General features: G+C 38.7%; 2 protein-coding genes across 5 annotated transcripts in view; one reads left to right on the forward strand and one right to left on the reverse strand.

Annotated features, from left to right (window-relative positions):
* LOC146976824 (arrestin domain-containing protein 3-like) overlaps positions 1–3,496 on the forward strand; it is a 32,437-nt gene extending 28,941 nt beyond the window's left edge. The window contains exons 7-8 of the mRNA XM_085792603.1: positions 1,191–1,330; positions 3,102–3,496. Of these exons, the coding sequence (XP_085648729.1) occupies positions 1,191–1,330; positions 3,102–3,179 (218 nt within the window). The 3' untranslated portion in view covers positions 3,180–3,496. The remainder of the gene's footprint in view (positions 1–1,190; positions 1,331–3,101) is intronic.
* A 12,074-nt stretch (positions 3,497–15,570) lies between these two features.
* The window catches only part of mef2ca (myocyte enhancer factor 2ca), a 41,682-nt gene continuing 36,500 nt past the window's right edge, over positions 15,571–20,752 (reverse strand). For all 4 annotated transcript variants that reach the window (XM_085792601.1, XM_085792599.1, XM_085792602.1 and 1 more), the window contains 3 exons: positions 20,383–20,512; positions 19,075–19,198; positions 15,571–17,838 (listed from right to left, as the gene is read on the reverse strand). In XM_085792601.1, coding sequence (XP_085648727.1) covers positions 17,487–17,838; positions 19,075–19,198; positions 20,383–20,512 — 606 coding nt within the window. In that variant the 3' untranslated portion in view covers positions 15,571–17,486. The remainder of the gene's footprint in view (positions 17,839–19,074; positions 19,199–20,382; positions 20,513–20,752) is intronic.

Here is a 20,752-nt window from a genome sequence, read left to right on the forward strand (position 1 = left end):
ATTAGCTATACACTGCAAAAACTCAAAATCTTACCAAGAATATTTGTCTTATTTCTAGTCAAAACAAATCTCATTCTACTTAAAATAAGATTCATCACATTAAAAAGTAGCTTGTTTTTAGACACATTTTACTTTTTTCAAGCAAATTTTCACTTGAAATAAGTAGAAAAATCTGACAGTGGAGCAATTTTTTTCTTTCTTATTACAAGCACAAAGAACTTGCTTTCACTGGCAGATTTTTCTACTTATTTCAGGTGAAAATTAGTTTGAAACAAATGAAAATGATCTCAAAACAAGTAAATTTTTAGGTGATGAGTCTTATTTTAAGTGGAAAGAGATTAGTTTTGACTAGAAATTAGACATTTTGACAAGAAACAAGACAAATATTCTTGGTAAGATATTGAGTTTTTGCAGTGTACAACTCAGTCTCATTTCCTTTAATGTGACTTTACACTGCAAAAACTCAAAATCTTTCCAAGAATATTTTGTCTAATTTCTTGTCAAAATGTCTCATTTCTAGTCAAAACTAATCTCTTTCCACTTAAAATAAGACTCATCACCTAAAAATTAACTTGTTTTTAGATAATTCATGCTTGTTGCAAACTAATTTTTACTTAAAATACAGTAAGTAGAAGAATCTGCCAGTGAAAGGAAGTTTTTTGTGCTTGTAATAAAGAAAAATTGCTCCACTATCAGATTTTTCTACTTATTTATATATTTATATATAATATGTGTCTCATTTCTAGTCAAAACAAATCTCATTATACTTAAAAAAAGACTCATCACATAAAAAAGTAGCTTGTTTTTAGACACTTTTTAACTTCTTTCAAGCAGATTTTCACTTGAAATAAGTAGAAGAATCTGCCAGTGAAAGCTACAGTAGTTTTTTGTGCCTTGTAATAAGATAGAAAAATTGCCCCGGTATCAGATTTTTCTACTTATTTCAAGTGAAAATCTGCTTGAAAGGAGTAAAAAGTGTCAAAAACAAGCTGCTTTTTAATGTGATGAGTCTTATTTTAAGTAGAATGAGATTTGTTTTGACTAGAAATGAGATAAATATTCTTGGTAAGAGTTTTAGTTTTTGCAGTGCAGCACGTTCCCCAGATTCCTCCACGTCAGGTCGAGTCGAGTCGAGTCGAGTCAGAAACGTGACGGTGTTGTTGTTGTTGTGTTTTTTTTCTCTCTCTCAGCTCCTCCGAGCTACAACGAGCTGGAAATATCAGAGTCTCACAGGAGGAGCTGCCTGCAGGGCTGTGATAGGCCGCAGCAGGAGGAGCTGCTCGCGTATATCACCGAGTTCAGATATCTGCCCCCGCCACTCTACTCCGAGGTACGCCACACACACACACACACACATGCACACATGCACACACACACACACACACTCACGTCAATGCACACACTCACGTCAACACACACTCCAAGTCCAGACGAGATTAACGTCAGAAAGTCGAGGGATTCAGAAAGAGAAAACCGAAAAGATTCTTTAGTCAGAATGTAAAGATAATATATAAATTATAGGGTTAAAGACTTTATAATAAGTACTCACTATTAAGCATTAGTTAATAAGCATTAATAAACACTGAATTCTTCATTTTTAATGCATTACTATGTTACATGTAGCTTATGAATAGTGCTTATCAATGATGAGTAAAACATTTTTAACTGTGTTTATAAACTACATTCATGCATTATAAATGATAAACTCAGTATTTACTGCTCAATAGTGTGTACTTATTATGAAGTGTTACCAATTATAGATTATAGATTAAAAATAAAAACATTGGTTATTTACAGTTAATTGATATTAAAAGAATTGTTACAACTGTAGATGATAGTAACTAAAGGAGTTGGTTGTTTTTTAATGTTTTAATTTGAAGTCACAGAACAACAGGTAATAGTTACAGAAACAGAGAAACAGGATCAGAAGAACTGGATCAATGGTTCATCAATGAAATAAAACAGCTGATTAACATTAGAATAGTTCATTAAAATTAAGTGAAAGTAGTTAAATATTAAATATGAAACCATAAACACTGACTAGATGTTAAAAACCACTGATGCTTCATGTCGACGATGAGTAAAGTCCAAAGCAAGAAGTAGCTGTTGATGATCTGTTCCTGATAGAGAACATTAAATAATGTTTACTCTTTATATTCTATTGTATTCTATTGTATTATATTCTATTATATTGAATGTTTATGTTGAATATTATAATAAAAAACACACAAAATACTAGCCTGACAAGCCAGACTACATCATTAACATGTCTAGTCTGGCAACGAGCGGTAGACCTCGGCTCAGTCCAGGGGGCGGGATGAAGGCTGTCTGTCAAACTGCCTCTGCACCAATAGGGTAGCGCTACGACCAATCAGAGCAAAGAGCAGGATGACGTTAGCCTGACAAGCCAATTAAAATGTATGTCGTCATGGCGTTAAAGCAGTACTAAAGAACTTTCACTTTTGGTTGAGTTTGGCGGCGCCTGTGGACCAAAGCGGTAGTATTTTGCCTGAAGGAAGACTCCATTTCCCATGAACACTAGCGTGAAGCCCTGTAAATATCCTGCATTAAAATTAACAGAAGACATCAAAACTAAGTTTCTGTTTCCAGTGGATCATTTCAAAGTGAAAACACAAACATAATCCATTGCTAAAGTGCCGTTTTGCCTGTTCCCTCCTTGTTGTGACTCGCAAAAGTGAAAGTGAAAGTAAAGTGAGAGCAGGGTTCCTACCATGCTCCTCAAAGCTGCTTAGTGCCAGAGAAAGAGATACAGACCATAATGATACAGACCCCCTCAGGCCACGACAGAGGTGTCATTCAACTTGTTGTAAGTCGATGTATCATCACAAAAGTTATGAAAATATTTTATGAAGGTTGAAAAGTTCCTTAGTGTTGGTTTAAGCCGCCCAACGACTCTCTAAACAGATAGAGCGCTGTGATTGGTCAACACAATCGGTGTTCGAGACTCAAAAAGTTCCTATGGCTCGTTTCTAGACCCACCTACGGAGCAAAGAGATTTGCTGCCGCTAGGGGGCAGATAGATTTATAGGCTGACGAAACACGGCCGCAATAATAAAAATAATTGTTATTCTCGTTCCCAGGTGGACCCGTACCCCGACCCCGTGGACGGGACCGGAGCGCCGGACGTCAGGAGACCCGACATGTGTCCGTCCCGCTGAGGAGCTGAGGGAGAAGACGCTCCGGCTCAGAGACTCAGAGACTCAGAGACTCGGCTCCGCTCCGGCCCTCGGGGGGCCACAGCCCGGCAGAGAGGGGGGGGGGGGTCAGGTGACCACGGACACTCGGACCAGGATCTTCGTCCACATCCGGAGCTCGACGAAACACGAGGCGACGACGAGAAAAACGACAAGAAACAAAGAAAAAGCGGATGGAAACTAGCTCTGAGCTAAATCCGCACTTACAGGAGGCCACGGCGGTAACTGTTCATGAATGTGCACTGTCCTCAAACAAATAAACTATAAAAAAAAAAAAACATGAACAGTCGCCATGACGCCTTGGCTCCGCCCCCTCCTCAGGCTCCGCCCCCTCACGGTGAATTTTGCACAGAGCCGCTCTTACTGTTCTTCTACCTGTGGTTTATCTGCTGCAGCTTCCTGCTACAGATCTAAACTCTGCTCTGCTCCTGAACGTCTCACGGACGAGGACGACGCCTCAACGCCTCGTCACAACACAACACGACACGACAACACAACGACACAAAAACAGACTCTTTGTGTGAACAAAGATAAAACTCAGTGAGATTACACTGCAAAAAACTCAAAATCTTTCCAAGGATATTTTTTGTCTTATTTCTTGTCAAAATGTCTCGTTTCTAGTCAAAACTAATCTCTTTCCGCTTAAAATTAGACTCATCACCTTAAAAATTAACTTGTTTTTAGATCATTTTCACTTGTTTCAAACAAATTTTCACTCGAAATAAGTAGAAAAATCTGCCAGTGAAGCAAGTTTTTTTGTGCTTGTAATAAGGAAGAAAAACTTGATCCACTATCGGATTATTTTAAGTGAAAATCTGCTTGAAAGATGTAAAAAAAAAAAGTGTCAAAAAACAAGCTACTTTTAATGTTTAATGAGTCTTATTTTAAGTAGAATGAGATTTGTTTTGACTGGAAATAAGACAAAAAATAGGCTATTCTTGGTAAGATTTTGAGTTTTTGCAGTGTAAAGAAAAACAAGAGATTCAGTTTCAGAGAAACGACGACAACAAATGACGACGACACCTCGAGCACTTAACGTAAAGCTCAGAGTGTGTGTGATTGTGTGAATGTGTGAATGTGTGTGAGAGAGACAGTGTGTTAGGTGTGTGTGTGTGTGTGTGTGTGTGTGTGTGTGTTGGTTTAATGACCAGGTTGAACCCAGACTCTGGGTCTCTACGTAGAGAAAAAGCACAACTCCGACCAACAGAGACAAAACGAACCCAACGAGTCTCAGACGTTCACAAACAGCAGCGCGTTAGAAAACAAACCAACCAACCAACACTGATGTTTACAGACGAACGATCAGATCGAGAATGTTGCTCCGACACGACTTTCTTCCACCTGAAACTATCAAAGTACCAAGTGCAATATATTTTTGTATTTGTGATTTTTTTGCACTAGTTTTTCATATAATCTGTTGCTGTTTATTCCATTTCTGTGCATTATTATAAATATTATTATTATTGTTCTGATCTTAAATGCTGTCATGATCAACTTTTGATAAAATAAAAGATTTATTTTATAAAATGATGAGACTCAGACTCGTTTTATTACTTTTATTTGTTAGTTTCCTTCATTTTTAAACTCCTGTTGAATAGACACAACTTTATTTAACACAACAACACAACACTGGGGTCGGCAACTCCATTTCTACCCCTGGAGAAAATGTAGTTTATAAAAAGTAGCTTTAGCAACTACTTCTACTCATTCTACTCATTTAACTCAGTGTTAAAGGGATAGTTCAACATTTTGGCAAATTGGCCCATTGCCATAATCCCTATAGTCATAGCAGTAGGTTTGTTACCTTTAATTGTCGGTGCAAGCTATTTTTAGAACGGCGGAGCAGAGCCGTGAGCTGCTCAGAGCTACGCTACGGAGGCTCATTATGGGATTTCTTGGTTTCCCTCATCAAACTCATCAAATACACAATCCAACAACTCCACAACGCTCTGGTGGACAAGTTGTGAGCTGCACATTCACCACGCTATGAGATAATAACACAACGTTACCACACAGAGTTGTTTTAGAGGGAAACTCATGCAAAACCGCTGATGCGCGTTGCCTTCAGGGACAGTTTTTCATCAACAGTCTCTGTATTTCCCTCTACAACAACTCTGTGTGGTAACGTTGTGTTATTATCTCATAGCGTGGTGAATGTGCAGCTCACAACTTGTCCACCAGAGCGTTGTGGAGTTGTTGGATTGTGTATTTGATGAGTTTGATGAGGGAAACCAAGAAATCCCATAATGAGCCTCCGTAGCGTAGCTCTGAGCAGCTCACGACTCTGCTCCGCCGTTCTAAAAAATAGCTTGCACCGACAATTAAAGGTAAAAACGAACCTACTGCTATGACTATAGGGATTATGGCAATGGGCCTATTTGCCAAAATGTTGAACTATCCCTTTAAATAAATCAACATATGGTGGATATGTTATTGGCCAAAGTTGTAGTTTGTAAATTGAGTGGTTAAACTACAAAAAAATGACCCAGAAAGTATTTGTAGTTCAACTGGATGTAAGTGAAGTCGTCGGGGTCGTTGGGTTCACCGCTGCCAGACAGACGTTGCTAATGGCTAAAGCAGCTAATGAGGATAATTAGTTAAAAGCAGAGGAGGAGGAAACTCGCAGCAGCAGCCGAGTTTGAACTTCCTGAGCCTCCAGATGTGTCGACACAGCTGGACGCTCTGCAGAGGCCACAGCTAACCAGATGTGAGTCTGCAGAGAAACAGGAAGCAACGAGAGAGAGAGAGAGGAAAGAAACGAAAAGAAAAAACAGAAGCAGGAATTTTTATTTTTAATCCAGAGTGAGTGACATCATCATTATCATCATTTCTCCAGAGGAAACAGGAAACAGATCAGGAGAAACTTCCTGTTCGGGTTTAATTCATTCAGAGGGTTACACACTTCTATCTATCTATCTATCTATCTATCTATCTATCTATCTATCTATCTATCTATCTATCTATCTATCTATCTATCTATCTATCTATCTATCTATCTATCTATCTATCTATCTATCTATCTATCTACACTGCAAAAACTCAAAATCTTACCAACAAATCTCATTATACTTAAAATAAGACTCATCACATTAAAAAGTAGCTTGTTTTTTAGACACTTTTTACTTCTTTCAAGCAGATTTTCACTTAAAATAATCTGATAGTGGAGCAAGTTTTTCTTTCTTACTACAAGCACACACAAAAAATTGCTTTCACTGGCAGATTTTTCTACTTATTTCAAGTGAATATTTGTTTGAAACAAGTGAAAATGATCTAAAAACAAGTGAATTTTCAGGTGATGAGTCTTATTTTACGTGGAAAGAGATTAGTTTTGACTAGAAATGAGACAAATAGTTTTTGCAGTATCTATCTATCTATCTATCTATCTATCTATCTATCTATCTATCTATCTATCTATCTATCTATCTATCTATCTATCTATCTATCTATCTATCTATCTATCTATCTATCTATCTATCTATCTATCTATCTATCTATCCTCCTCTTCCTTTCCTTCCTCTCACATTTAAACCCTTTGACTCTTCGTGTCTCCGTCTCAACAGTTTTACCTTGACTTGTAATTACACAAGTCTCACATACCAAGACACACACACGCACACACACACACACGCACACACACACACACACATGCACAGACACAGAGACACACACAGACACACTGAGAGAACAACACACACACACACACAATGATGAGAGGTCACATGAATAATATTTTGGCTTCTACTGTACAGGCTGCTTCTGTTCGACTGATAAACAGAAACTGGTTTGAACTGGATGAGAAACAGAGCGAGACAGACAGAGAAACAGAAACACAGACCGAGACAGACAGACAGACAGACAGACAGACAGACAGACAGACAGACAGACAGACAGACAGACAGACAGACAGACAGACAGACAGACAGACAGACGGACGGATGAGGACAGATTTCATCACGTTCTTTAAGGAGCTGCTGTGTCAGATAAACCTGTTCTGTTCTCACGTTTCTGCCCTTTCACAATAAAAGCCACATGTCATGTCAGTGTGCCGTGAAGCACCTGAAGGCAACGCACAAATCACTGATAAAGACTTGATCAGAGACAAGCTTTCAAAAAGTTTAAAAGTTCAAAATGTTTTAGAAGTAGGCTAACAGTGAAAATAGAAGCTGTTTGAGTTTTGATTGTGAGAAAAAAAACATCATATTCATTCTGTAACTTCAAAACTTAAAAGTCTTTTCCAGACACATGCAGTTCCCTCAAAAAGGCCAACCTGTAAACAAAAAAAGAAGAAAAATAAATCTCAGTCCAAACTCTTCATGTGGCCACACGTCGCTTCAACAAACCTGTTTCTTCAGATTTTTATTTTGCAACAAAAGACGTTTTGAAAAAAAGGTGAAAGTTTTAAAACTCTGAATGTAAACAGCAGAGTTAAAAAGTAGGTCGAGTTTACTCAGCTCATTTGTCTGGGAACGTTCAGGAGTTCTTTTGTTGGTCGTCACACACACACACACACACCCACACACACACAGACACAGACACACACACACACACACACACACACACACACATAGACACACACAGACACACAGACACACACACACGCGTAGGTACATCGGAGGCATGTGGCCTGCAGCCAGTTCACTCTGTGACCTTGACGACACAGTTCAACAGCTCAGGTTCGGAGCATCGGCTGCTTCTCAACCAGAAACATTACAGTAAAACTTTATTTATAGTGAATCACAAACACATAAAGAAAAAAAAACTGTGTGCGAGTGTGTTTGTGTGTGTTTGTGTGTGTGTATGTGTGTCACGAACTGCTGCAAAGTGAAAACTGCCTGAAACCTTCGCCCTTTATCCCGGCATCCTGCTCATCTGCAGACGGCAGCCAACAATCTGTGCTCATTACCCCCGCGGCCAAAAATAAACAGGAGCTGTGTGTCTCTGTGTGAGTGTGTGAGTGTGTGTCTGTGTGTGTGTGTGTGTGTGTGTGTGTGTGTGTGTGTGTGTGTGTGAGTGTGTGTTCACGTGGAGGCAGCAGGACAGGATTTATGAGCCGTTTGTACTGGGAAACCTCTGGAGGAAAACAATCCAGCTGCAGGATCCAGGTCAACCTGGAGCTAACAGGCTAACAGGCTAACAGCTAACAGGCTGAAAAAAGGCCAAAGGATAAAACTCAAACTTGTTTTCTGAGACAAAACTACGGTGGCTCTGAAGGCTCAGGACAAGAAAGCAACTTCACCAAGTGTTTCTGGGGGACACAGAGGAGGAAGAACAACTAGCCTAAAGGCCCCAGACCGGGCCCTCACTTTACTGTGAAAGAGAGAAAGACAGAAAGAAGGAAAGAAAGGTGGAAAGAAAGGAAAGGAAGAAAGAAAGGTAGAAGGAAGGAAAGAAAGACAGAGGGAAGGAAAGAAAGAAAGACCAAATGAGAAAGAAAGAAAGACAGAAAGAAGGATAGGAAGAAGGAAAGAAAGACAGAAGGAGAAAGAAATAAGGAAATAAAGGAAGACAGAAGGAAGGATGGGAAGAAGGAAAGAAAGACAAAAAGAAAGATGGAGAGAAAGACAGAAAGAAAAAAGGAAAGAAAGAAATACACAAAGAAAGAAGGAAAGAAAGACAGAAAGAAGGGAAGAGAGAAAGACAGAAAGAAGAAAAGAATTAAGACAGAAAGAAAGAAGGAAAGAAAGACAGACAGAAGGAGAAAGAAAGAAGGAAATAAAGAAGGAAGGAAAGGAAGAAGGAAGGAAAGACAGAAAGAAGAAAAGAAAGACAGAAAGATGGAAAGAAAGGCAGAAAGAAAAAAGGAAAGAAAGAAAGAGACAAAGAAGGAAGAAAAGAAAGAGAGAAAGAAAGAAAGAAAGAAAGAAAGAAAGAAAGAAAGAAAGAAAGAAAGAAAGAAAGAAAGCTTTATTGTGTCTCTGGACTTGTCGCTCACTTTGTTCCTGTTGTGTCAAACTGATGAAGTTGTTTTCTGAGTTTGTGTCTCTTCCATAGACTGTATATTCAGGTGTTTTCTGAAGCGTCAGGACTTTTAGCCTTCAGGGCCACCGTAGAAACATCAAAACAGTGTGTGTGTGTGTGTGTGTGAGTGTGTGTTCACGTGGAAGCAGCAGGACAGGATTTATGAGCCGTTTGTACTGGGAAACCTCTGGAGGAAAACAATCCAGCTGCAGCATCCAGGTCAAGCTGGAGCTAACAGGCTAACAAGCTAACATGCTAACAGGATAACAGGCTAACAACAGGCTAACAGGCTAACACAGGCTGAAAAAAGGCCAAAGGATAAAACTCAAACTTTAGTTTTCTGAGACAAAACTACGGTGGCTCTGAAGGCTCAGGACAAGACAACAACTTCATCAGGAGGAAGAAGAACAACTAAAGGCCCCAGCCCGGAAGGAAAGAAAGAGAGAAGGAAGCAAAGAAAGAAGGAAAGAAAGATGGAAAGGAAGAAAGACAGAAAGAAGGAAGGAAAAAAAGACAGAATGAAAGAAAGAAAAAAGGAAAGAAAGACAGAAAGAAAGAAGGAAGGAAAGAAAGAAAGACATAAGGAAGGAAATAAAAAAAAGAAAGACAGAAAGAGGGATAGGACGAAGGAAGGAAAGACAGAGAGAAGAAAAAGAAAGAAAGACAGAAGTAAAGAAAGACAGAAAGAAGAAAGGAAAGGAAGACAGAAGGAAGGAAGAAACACAGACAGAAGGAAAGAAAGAAAAAAGACAGAAGGAATTAAAGAAACACAGAAAGAAGGAAATAAGGAAAAAACAGAAGGAAGGATAGGAAGAAGGAAAGAAAGACAGAAAGAAGAATAGGAAGAAAGACAGAAAGCTTTATTGTGTCCCTGCTGTCGCTCACTTTGTTCCTGTTGTATCAAACTGATAAAGTTGTTTTCTGAGTTTTTTGTGTCCCATAGACTGTAGGTCTATATCTTCAGGTGTTTTCTGAGACTGTATATATCTTCAGGTGTTTTCTGAAGCGTCAGGACTTTGAGCCCTCAGGGCCACCGTACCGTAGAAACATCACAACAGTGAGTGTGTGTTCACGTGGAGGCAGCAGGACAGGATTTATGAGCCGTTTGTACTGGGAAACCTCTGGGGGAGCTCAACCTGGAGCTAACAAGCTAACATGCTAACAAGCTAACAGGCTAACAGGCTAACAGGCTGAAAAAAGGCCAAAGGATAAAACTCAAACTTTAGTTTTTATTTCTGTGACAAAACTACGGTGGCTCTGAAGGCTCAGGATGAGGAAACAACTTCATCAGTTTGACAAAAACACAACAGGAAGTGTTTCTGGGGGAAACCGAGGAAGAAGAACAACTAGCTAAAGGCCCCAGACCGGTCCCTCACTTTACTGTGAAAGAGAGAAAGACAGAAGGAAGGAAAGAAAGAAGGAAAGAAAGAGAGAAGGAAGGAGAGGGAGAAGGAAAGAAAGAAAAAGAAAAAGAGAAAGACAGGAGGAAAGAAAGACAGAAAGAAGAAAGGAAAGGAAGACAGAAAGAAGGAAAGAAAGACACAAAGAAAGAAAGACACAAAGAAAGAAAGAAAGACACAAAGAAATACAAAAGGAAAGAAAAACAGAAGGAAAGACAGAAGGAAAGACAGAAAGAAGAAAAGAAGTAAGACAGAAGGAAAGAAAGAAAGAAACATAGAAAGAAGGAAGGAAGGAAAGAAAGACAAGAAAGAAACACAGAAGGAAAGAGAGAGAGAAAGAAAGAAAGAAAGAAAGAAAGACAGACAGGAAGAAGAAAAGAAAGAAAGAAAGAAAGAAAGAAAGAAAGAAAGAAAGAAAGAAAGAAAGAAAGAAAGAAAGAAAGAAAGAAAGAAAGAAAGAAAGAAAGAAAGAAAGAAAGAAAGCTTTATTGTGTCCCTGTTGTCGCTCACTTTGTTCCTGTTGTGTCAAACTGATAAAGTTGTTTTCTGAGTTTGTGTCCCATAGACTGTAGGTCTATATATCTTCAGGTGTTTTCTGAAGCGTCAGGACTTTGAGCCCTCAGGGCCACCGTAGAAACATCACAACACAACAACAAGAACATCTCATCTCTCATCATCTCTGAAACACTCTGACCTCCATCTTGAACCAAAACACAGACTGAACTCTGTGAAACGGATGTTTCATTGTTTTAAATCTGGATCAAAGTGTTTGATCGATCATTGATGATCAGAGTTGAAAGTTTCTCTCAGTTTCTGTTGATTCATCTGAACTCAGATTCTCAGTTTCTATTTTTCATCTCTTTGTTTTCACTTGTGATCTGTTTTTACTGACTTCAGTCTCTGTGATGTTGAAGTTTCATCACGTTCCAAATATATTAAAAAAAACAAATAATTGATCAATAAACAGAGGATGTAACTGTCAGATTTATCTGTAATATAAATAATCACCAGAGGGTTGAAGCCCTGAGAAGTTTCATGTTTCCTGTGAACAGGAAGTGACAGAGTTCACGGCTCAGTCTGTGGCGCCCCCTGGTGGAGAAGCAGCTGAAACTCACACAGACCAAAGAGAAGTCAGTTACAATGATTATATTTATTAATTAGTGTGAATGCTGAAAGCAATTTCTTTATTCTCTTTTTATATTCTTACTACTTTCCGCCTTTTTACGGTCTTCTTCTAGTCCTTCATACTTTGTGCTATTTCAACAATTCATACATCAAATCATGCAGCTTTTTCTGGACATTATCGGAATGACTTTTCTCTTTTCAAATATTCATACTTTTTGCAATATTCAACTATTAATGATTTTTTCCCCATAGAGAATGCATTGGAACAGTCTTCAAACTCTTCAAATCTTCTTACTTCTTTCAGCCTCTAAAGCTTCTGCATACTTTCTGCTAGAGACTTCATTCAAATTCTAAGCTGTAGACAAACTTTTTAAGTGTTCCTCTATGACTCAACTTTATCTAGTTTATTGATCATGTCTACTTTCAATCATGATGATGTTTATTTTCTACTGTTAAATTCACCTAAAACAACTGAACATGATCAATCTGTGGACTGATATTTATCTACAGGGGAAATTTTGTTCTCATTTTCTAACATTTTCATTAATCAGATAAGATGCAGGTTCCGGCTCTGAAACTGATCGATCAATCCATCAGAGGATATTGAAATCGTGGTTGTCATGGTTACTGAATGATGCATGAGAGGTGATTATTGGGATTTTTATATAACTATAATGTAATCTTCAAACACAACAATTTTGGTTTTCTATCGATGATCTTAAATATCTATTCATATATTAAAGTGACAAGATGGAAAAAATATCAGTGTGTGTCTGACCCTTCTCAGCTTCTGTAGTCAGGGCTCTCTTTTTTTTCTTCCTTCTATGCATCAATAGACAGAAACATAAATTAAATGATATGAGATATTGTGTTTGTTTTGTAAGAAAACTTTTCCAAATTGGCAAAGACCCAAAAACATTAGCTTTAAATTTTACATTGTAAATTGCCCACAGTAAATACAATTATTCTTTTGGGAAAAATATGTGTTTATTTATTTAAGGCCCAATCAAAAATGAATTTGAATTTGAAATTAAAAAATGTATAAAGTGCAAAGTCAGTTTCTTTTGGAAAATATAATCACAAAAAAAGCTAAACAAAAAATGGGAAAAAAATGCGAACTGATCAGTAACTATCAATCTAATTATGTTTTTACATCCTTATCGTTTTGTTTCAACCTTTTCTCTTCTGTTTTTTGTTGTTTTGTTTGTCAGTGACATTACATTGTATGTATTTCTGTTTGTATGTCATTGCCTGTTCAATAATAATAAAAAAAACACTGAATATTTACAATGTCTGCAGAAAAAAGACAAAGAAAAGAAAAACTTTCAATCGGCTATTGAACTCCTCATCTTTTCATCACCTGCAGAAGTTCTTAGTATTAAAAAAATCAAAAAAAAAAAATCTTTTGCATGAACTACAGTAAAAACTCAAAGTGAAGCGACTCAGTGACGACACACAGACTCAGACACAGTTTTTTTTGTAACAGAGCCTTTATATTTAAAGTTTTTTTTTTTTCTTCTGCAAAATACAAATAACCGAGCACATCATCATCATTTCTGCGTGAGGGAAAGAAACAGCTCCAGATCTTAAAACCACTTCATGTTCCTCTGAGAATCACTGGAGCCTCCAGGCGGCGACAGAAGTCCAGCTCGTGTCGCCGACGACGACCTGCAGCTGCTTGGGGGGCGCTCGAACGCTCCACGCTCGTGCACGTGACGAGGGGAGTTGAGTTGAGGCGCGTTCACGGTGCCAAACGTTCACCGAACATTAAAAAAAAACAACGTGAACGTCTCTTTTTGTGTTTCTTCTTCGGGAAACTGTGGTTAGTTCACAGTCCTCTTCCCTCCGTGGGAGTTTCCACCTCCACCTGGAGCCCCGCCCCCCCTCCTCATGTCGTCAGTGACCGACCCGGAGATGACGACATCATCATCATCATCATCATCATCATCATTCATCATCATAAAGAAAAGGAGAACACAGATCTGGGCTCTGCCCTATAGTTTCAAACATCGTTAGTTAGTAATAATGAAGCAGCTACAGGTTCGTTAAATCTTACAAATCAAAATGAGTTTGTTTTTCTTAAAGGAGGGGGTGGGGTGGGGTGAGGGGGGACCTGCGGCCGAGGGTTCGAGCTCCAAATATACAAGTTCTTCAAACCAAAATATTCAAATCAGTGATGAACCCTCGGGCCACGACAACTCTGTCTCTTTAAAAACACCAAAACTAAACCAGGATTTCGCTCAAAAAGAATCTAAACTATGGCGTTCGCTGCTGCTGCTGCCGTCGGACCCAGGTCAGGTGGTCAAATGTTATTAAACTGATAATAAATACATAAATTAAAGTTTAAAGGGATACGCCAACGTTTTTTTTGTGTGTCTTGCCTCACTCCCGAGTCCGTGACCAGCAGATAGACACCATCCTTTCGACTGTGCGTGCAGTAACAAGGGAGATAGAGCCGTATCACCCGTAATTAGCTTAGCTCAAACACTGGAAGTGTATGGGTAGTGTTAGCCTGCCTCCACCTAAAGTCGCTAATTAGCTTAGCTCAAACACTGGAAGTGTATGGGTAGTGTTAGCCTGCCTCCTACCCGAGCCGAAATCAGCAGTCAGAAGCTGATTTCATTTTAGCTCTAAACTCTGTAAATATTTCACTTTATCCACATTTCAAACATGTTTAGGTGAGAAAGTAGCCGTTTAGATCAGCAGTGTGTCGTTAATTTGTCTAAATACCAGCTGTTTACAATTTTGTTAGGACAAATTTGGCGCTACTCAAGCTAGCCGTTGTGACCAACGCACTTCCGGTTACTTTCACAAAATAAAACACCCGTTGCCCTTTACATACAGAAAACCATGACGATAGAATTTGTGCTTTTACTTTGAAATAGGAAGCTAACCTACCCTCGATGTAGCTAGCTTGAACCAAAATAAACCGTCTTTGCTTGAACCCTCCGTTTTGACCGATCTGGTCCCGTTACCGGCTAATTACAGGCGATACGTCTCTATCTCCCTTGTTACTTCACGCACAGTTGAAAGGATGGTGTCTATGTGAGTGAGGCAAGACATGAAAAAAAAATGTTGGCGTATCCCTTTAAATCACAGAAATGTTTCTTTTTGTTGTGTTTTTAAACAATCTGAGTTTTTCTTCCATCACTGCAGTGCAAATATTCATTCATTTTCAATACAACATGTTATATATTTGATCATTGCCCGTCATCCGACAGCAGCAGACGACACGACACATTTTCTCACTCGGGGTCGTAAAGTAAAACGATGAATCAAAAATTTCCCTGAACTTCTTTTTTTTTGTTTGTTATAAAATCGTTTGTTTATTAAATTGAGCTGCAGAAATCCAAAAATATCAATTTGATATAATAATGAAGGAAACTTTTTATTTTAAAAACATAAACACTACGAAGCGTCTCTGTCCCGGTGGATTTGGCTTCAACAGGAACAGACGTTAGCTGAGCGTTAGCCACACATGCTAACGCCCTCTGCTGTTTGAATGGTACGGAAGCAAAGAGACGACATAAATATAAAAATATTTATAAAGCAAACTGTGAAATGAAACCAACACAGAACACTTTGTGATACTTTACATAAAAACATAAATGTAAAAAAAAAATAAAAAAATCCTGATTTAGGGGCTGTTTGTGTGTGAATTTATGAATTTGTTTTTGTGGAAATTTTAGTTTTGGAAACTTCAGCTTCATTTTCTTTGTGTAATGTGATGGATATGTAACTCAAAAATTCAAATTTACATATAGCAAATGTATTAAAATTATGTTATGTGAGATTTGGATTATTATTATTAATGAATTAATCATTTTTTGACTTAAAAAATGTAATTGGTCACTTCCCTTTTTATTCATCACTTTCTTTTTGTTCTCCCTTATTATTAATAATCAACATGTTCCTGTTTGTCTTGACTTTTTAATAAAAATTATCTTTAAACTTTGTGTATTTATACTTGTGTATCACATATTTCTTTATATTTATATTTCTGTAGTGTCAATATTTACATTTTTAAAAATAAAAAGTCAAAGTATTCAGTGTTGGTTTATTGTCACAGTTTGTATTTTTTCCTCTTTGCTTCCATACGTTTTTTTTTTGTTTTTTTTCTACATCGGCTCTGAAACTTTCTCTCTAACTCTGTAAAATGTTTTCACATCGATATGAAATTTATCCAAAGCTTTTTTCTCTATGCAACCTGTTGCAAATAAGTTTCTATTCACATGAAAAACTTTCTCTTCACCTTTCTCTCCTCTTCTCTTTCTATCTTTCTCTCTCTCTGTACTTACTCATTCTCTCCTTCTCTATCTCTTTATTTATTTGCCAGCCTTGACCTTCCATACATAATGTGCTTTAATGTTTCTCTGTGTTAATGTGTTGAACCTGCAACGCGGCGCCTGCAGCCGACAACGATCCACGTGTTACTAAACTCACCAGTAGCTTCAGCGCTGAGTACCAGACTTCTTCACTTTTATGTTAGTTTGCATACACGTGCACATTCATCAATGTGCTAATTAACTTAACCCCCCCTCCTCCCCCCCACCCCCCCCCAACAACACACACACAAAACAAACTGTACGTGTGCACCAGCCAGCGTCAACACGGAGGAACGACTCCTGGATCGGACTGAAGAGGAAACTGATCTGAGGACAGTTTTACCCAGCATGCACTCTGTCTGTCCTGGATGATTTAGTATGTCACAAATTAGTGCAGGGAAATAAATACTGTTATCAATTATAGTGACACATCCTGGTTTGTGATTGTTCCACTTAGCATTTAAGCCTATGGAAAATAATACATTTTGACTTAATGTAAAAAAAAAAGAAAGAAGCATTTTAGTGTTAAAAATCCTGAAAATAATTGAATGTTTCCACATTATGATCAAGATTGATTTTGAATAATTAATAATAATTCAGTGAAAATTGGAAAATGTCAATATACAATATGTTATTTTCTTAAAGGGGAAACTCCTGTAAAACTGTGAATTATTACTTTTATCTTTTGTCAGATAAAGCAAATGATTAATAATAATAATAATAATAATAATTTATTAAAAAAACTAAAACATTTGTGTCTGACAGTGACACATCCTGGTTTGTGATTGTTCCACTTAGCATTTAAGCATATGGAAAATAATACATTTTGACTTTCTGTAAAAACGAAAACCACATTTCCACATTGTGATCAAGATTGATTTTGAATAATTAATAATAATTCAATGGAAATTGAAAAATGTGAATATACAATATGTTATTTTATAGTTTTATGATTGTTTTTGATATTTTCTTCAGGGGGAAACTCCTGTAAAACTGTGACTTTTTGTCAGATAAACAAATGGGAAATAATAGATTTTTTAAAAATCCATTGGTGTTTGTTGAATTGTGTCGTCAGCTGGGTTTTATTTTGTTTGGACAGAGCTAATCAGGTGGATGTTTTCAGTCTAAATCACTGTAGCGTTCAAATAACAGATTAGTTGTGTTTTTAATTTTTTTTTAAATATTAGTCTCTGGAGGAAACGGCGTCTGTGCTGGGTTTTTTTTTAGTGTTTTTTTTGTTTCCTCTCTTCCCTTCGTCTCCTCCGTCTGTCTCTCTCTCAGGAGTCGCCCTCTAGTGGACGAGTGGAGCTACAGCAGATCCCCCCCCCCCAACCCCCCCACATATAAACCCCTCCCCCCACGTACACGTAGCACACCCACTCAGTACAAGAAGAATATGATGATAATAATAATAATATTAATAATAATAATAACACTATAAGGTAACTTGACCCCCCCCCCCATCATGTGGCCCACCCCTCCGATAGCCGCATGCGTTTGACCGACGGGCTGTGGCGCTCGTCCTGCAGCCCGCCCAGGGGCCGGAGGAGGAAGCTGTCGTTGCCGTGGTGATCCTCGCGCTCCTCGCTGCCCTCGTACGAGCTGCCGCAGCTGGAGGCGCTGTCGCCGGGGGAACGGCCCGCGGAGACGGAGTAGCCGGCCGCGGCCACGCCCCCTCCCCCTCCCATCGTCCCCGCGCCGCCACCGACCATGGCGGCGAGGCCCCGGTCGCGCGGCGGCGAGGCCGGCTCGGACTTGATGTGCAGGTTCTGGTGGGCGGAGCCGAGGTTCAGGTTGGACGTCTGACACAAGTTCCTATTGGACGAGAGGAGAAGAGTAGAGTTAGCTCCGCCCCCTTTTGGTTACGGGAAACACTGACGGTCATGACAGTTTTTTATATACTATGACACATTTGTCAACACTTTAAACACTTTTTCAAAACTGTCAACGCACATCAAACCTAAAACACACAATTCCCAACTTATTTTTTTATTTTTAATTGATTTATATTTCTTACTACCTGCCAACTTAGATATTTATTCTTCTTTATTGATCTTATTAGTCTATTTATTTTTATTATTGAGTAAATGACCTGTTTACAGCAAACGCATTGTCTGTTGGTTTATTTTGTTACTCTTAGTACGCCTCAATGACATTCAGTATTCCACTCAGGACTATATCACTTTGACTATTAAGTCTGTTCATTTTGCTTTTGTTGGGTTTAGTTAATGCAGGTATTTTGTCGTATTTTTTTTGCAAGCACTATAAAAACTCAACGACCTCGGACCAGCTTTGCAGAATGAACACTTTACAAAAAAAGAGACACATTTCTACAGTGAATCAACTGACAATTACTGCAGAAAAAGAAAAATCTGCATCAGAGCTGCTGCTCATTCACTCTAAATGCACTTTGTAATGTGAAGCACTTCTCTCATTACAGCACTTTATTTACTTATACTTCCTTGTCTCTGTGTTTCGCTTTGTCTGCCGAGTTTTTGTTGCGTTGTGTTGTTTGCTTGGTTTGTCAATATTATGTCTGCTTTTATGTCTATTCTCTGACAACAATGCTAACGCTGTTTATTTATTATATAAAATAAATAAATAAAGATGTGTGAAATTGCAATCCAAAAGAAATACAGAAAAAATGAAAAATACAAAGTGAATGCTGATCTGCCAGCTCTTCTGTTTCCCTCTCCCTCGTCTTTCTATTTTTTTTTTTTTCCATGTGACTGAAAGACCCTCAACACCTGAGTGTGTTTCCTCGATGTTACAGTAAATACAGATGGAATCAGATGTGATTGATGTATTTGCATAAACTCAATCGACTGTTTTTCAAAAGCAATGAAACAAAACACAGGACATACATTAGTTTCAGTCTACAAAGTGAACTGTTCTTCACTTCAGCCTTTAGGTTCAGTTTAGAACAAGAGGTTTTCTGTTTTGACGAACACTGTGAAAACTATTGAACATCTATTAATTTGTTCTGAGTTGAGCTTGTGTGTAAAAGAAGTTAAAACTAATTTTAAATGTATAAAATGTGTGTGTCCTCACCCCATGTGTCCGAGCGCCGGGTGCTGCAGGTTCTGGATCTGCTGGTGCTGCCAGTTCGTCACTGATCCCAGACCAGAACCTCCGAACCCGGTCAGAGAGGAGAGGTCGGTCCCCAGGGAGAACTCTGAGGTCACAGAGAAACAAACAAACCTCGTTAGCCACGTCCTGTCAGCAATATTTTTTTTTTGTAGGATAGGTCCGGGAAAGTCCCGCCTTTCCCGCCTCTGATTGGCTAGAAGGACTCTCGCCTGATTTATGGTTGTGAAACGGCTGTGAAACACAAGCTGTCGGCAAAGTGTGATAAGTGCCTAGATCTACCTGGACTCTCTCTACTTATCTGGCCTGTCTAGCCTCTACCTGGTCTTTTTACTAAACTTAACCAACTCCTTTCTTCATTGCCTAAACCCAACCAATGGCACAATTACGCTTCTCTCAAACTTAAAATGTAAACTTTGAATATAAATTTAAAAATTACATTTGTCGGAATGTGAAACCAGCGGGGATCGAACTCGGATTCACCACACCGCAGGCGAAAACGCAAACCGCTTACGTACGCCATGGCGTCAGAAGAACACACTAGACATTTCAGTTTGTGTATATTCAGGGTTCCTACAGCTTAAGCCAAGTTAAATTTAAGACTTTTTAAGACTTTTTTAAAGCCACTTGAAATGAAATTTAAGACCGACTTCATAATAAACACAAATGCAGAAAAAAGAAAAAAAAAACACCACATCAATTACATAGGGTTATAGGGACAATTTTACCCACTTTCCTATGTGATCCAAGGTAAAGTGACTGCTACATGAACATTGGATTGTGTCTCTTTCCAGCTGTCCTTTCAAAATAAATGCATAAAAAGTCCGGAGAAAAAAAAAAACGGTGAGAAATTTAGCGTTGACGGCCGCCACTAACTTCTCTATGTCGGAATGCTACCAATTATTTTGAGATTTGAGACTAATTACAACCATAAAATACCACTCACCATGTGTTAACATTTTTAAGACGTTTGAACAATTGATTTAAGACATTTTAATGCCAATTAAGGCCTTGTTTTTAGATGAATGAATTCAATGCCTTTTAAGACTTTTTAAGGATCCGTAAGAACCCTGATATTTCAGTTTACTGCAGTACTGTTGTGATATGACGTTACACAGTCAAATCAAATAACCAATCGGAGGAGAGCTCATCTAGCCAATCAGAGGCGGGGAAGGCAGGACTTTCCCGGACCTATCCTACAAAAAAAAACATTGCGTCCTGTCAGCAGCAGCAGCTTCCTGTCCTGTTGCATTGTGGGTCATGGGGACTCACCTGTGCCGTATGAGGAGCCGAGCGAGGACGGGTATCCGCCCATCCCCTGTCCGGGCAGCGTGGCAGCGGAGATGGAGACGGCCGGAGTCGACAGCGTCTGAGCCGTCTGAGAGTGATTTATCCTCTGGTTCTACAGGGACAGACAGATGATAGGTCGGTGTCAGCCAATCAGAGGAGAGGAGAGGAGGAGGAGGAGGAGGAGGCTCTGAGCCCCTCTTCTCATTGGCTGACTGTTTTTCTGACTGATAATAATAAAAATCAGAGCAGATTTCAGAATAAAACAGTTAAAAAGTTGTTGGATGGATGGTGGGGCTTTGTTGTGACATCACAAAGTCACAGGAAGTCCTCACTGGTAGGTGCAGCTTTAATA

The sequence above is a fragment of the Trachurus japonicus genome, chromosome 12 (assembly GCF_045865225.1).
Source record: "Trachurus japonicus isolate A0001 chromosome 12, Traja_1.0".
NCBI lineage: Eukaryota > Metazoa > Chordata > Actinopteri > Carangiformes > Carangidae > Trachurus > Trachurus japonicus.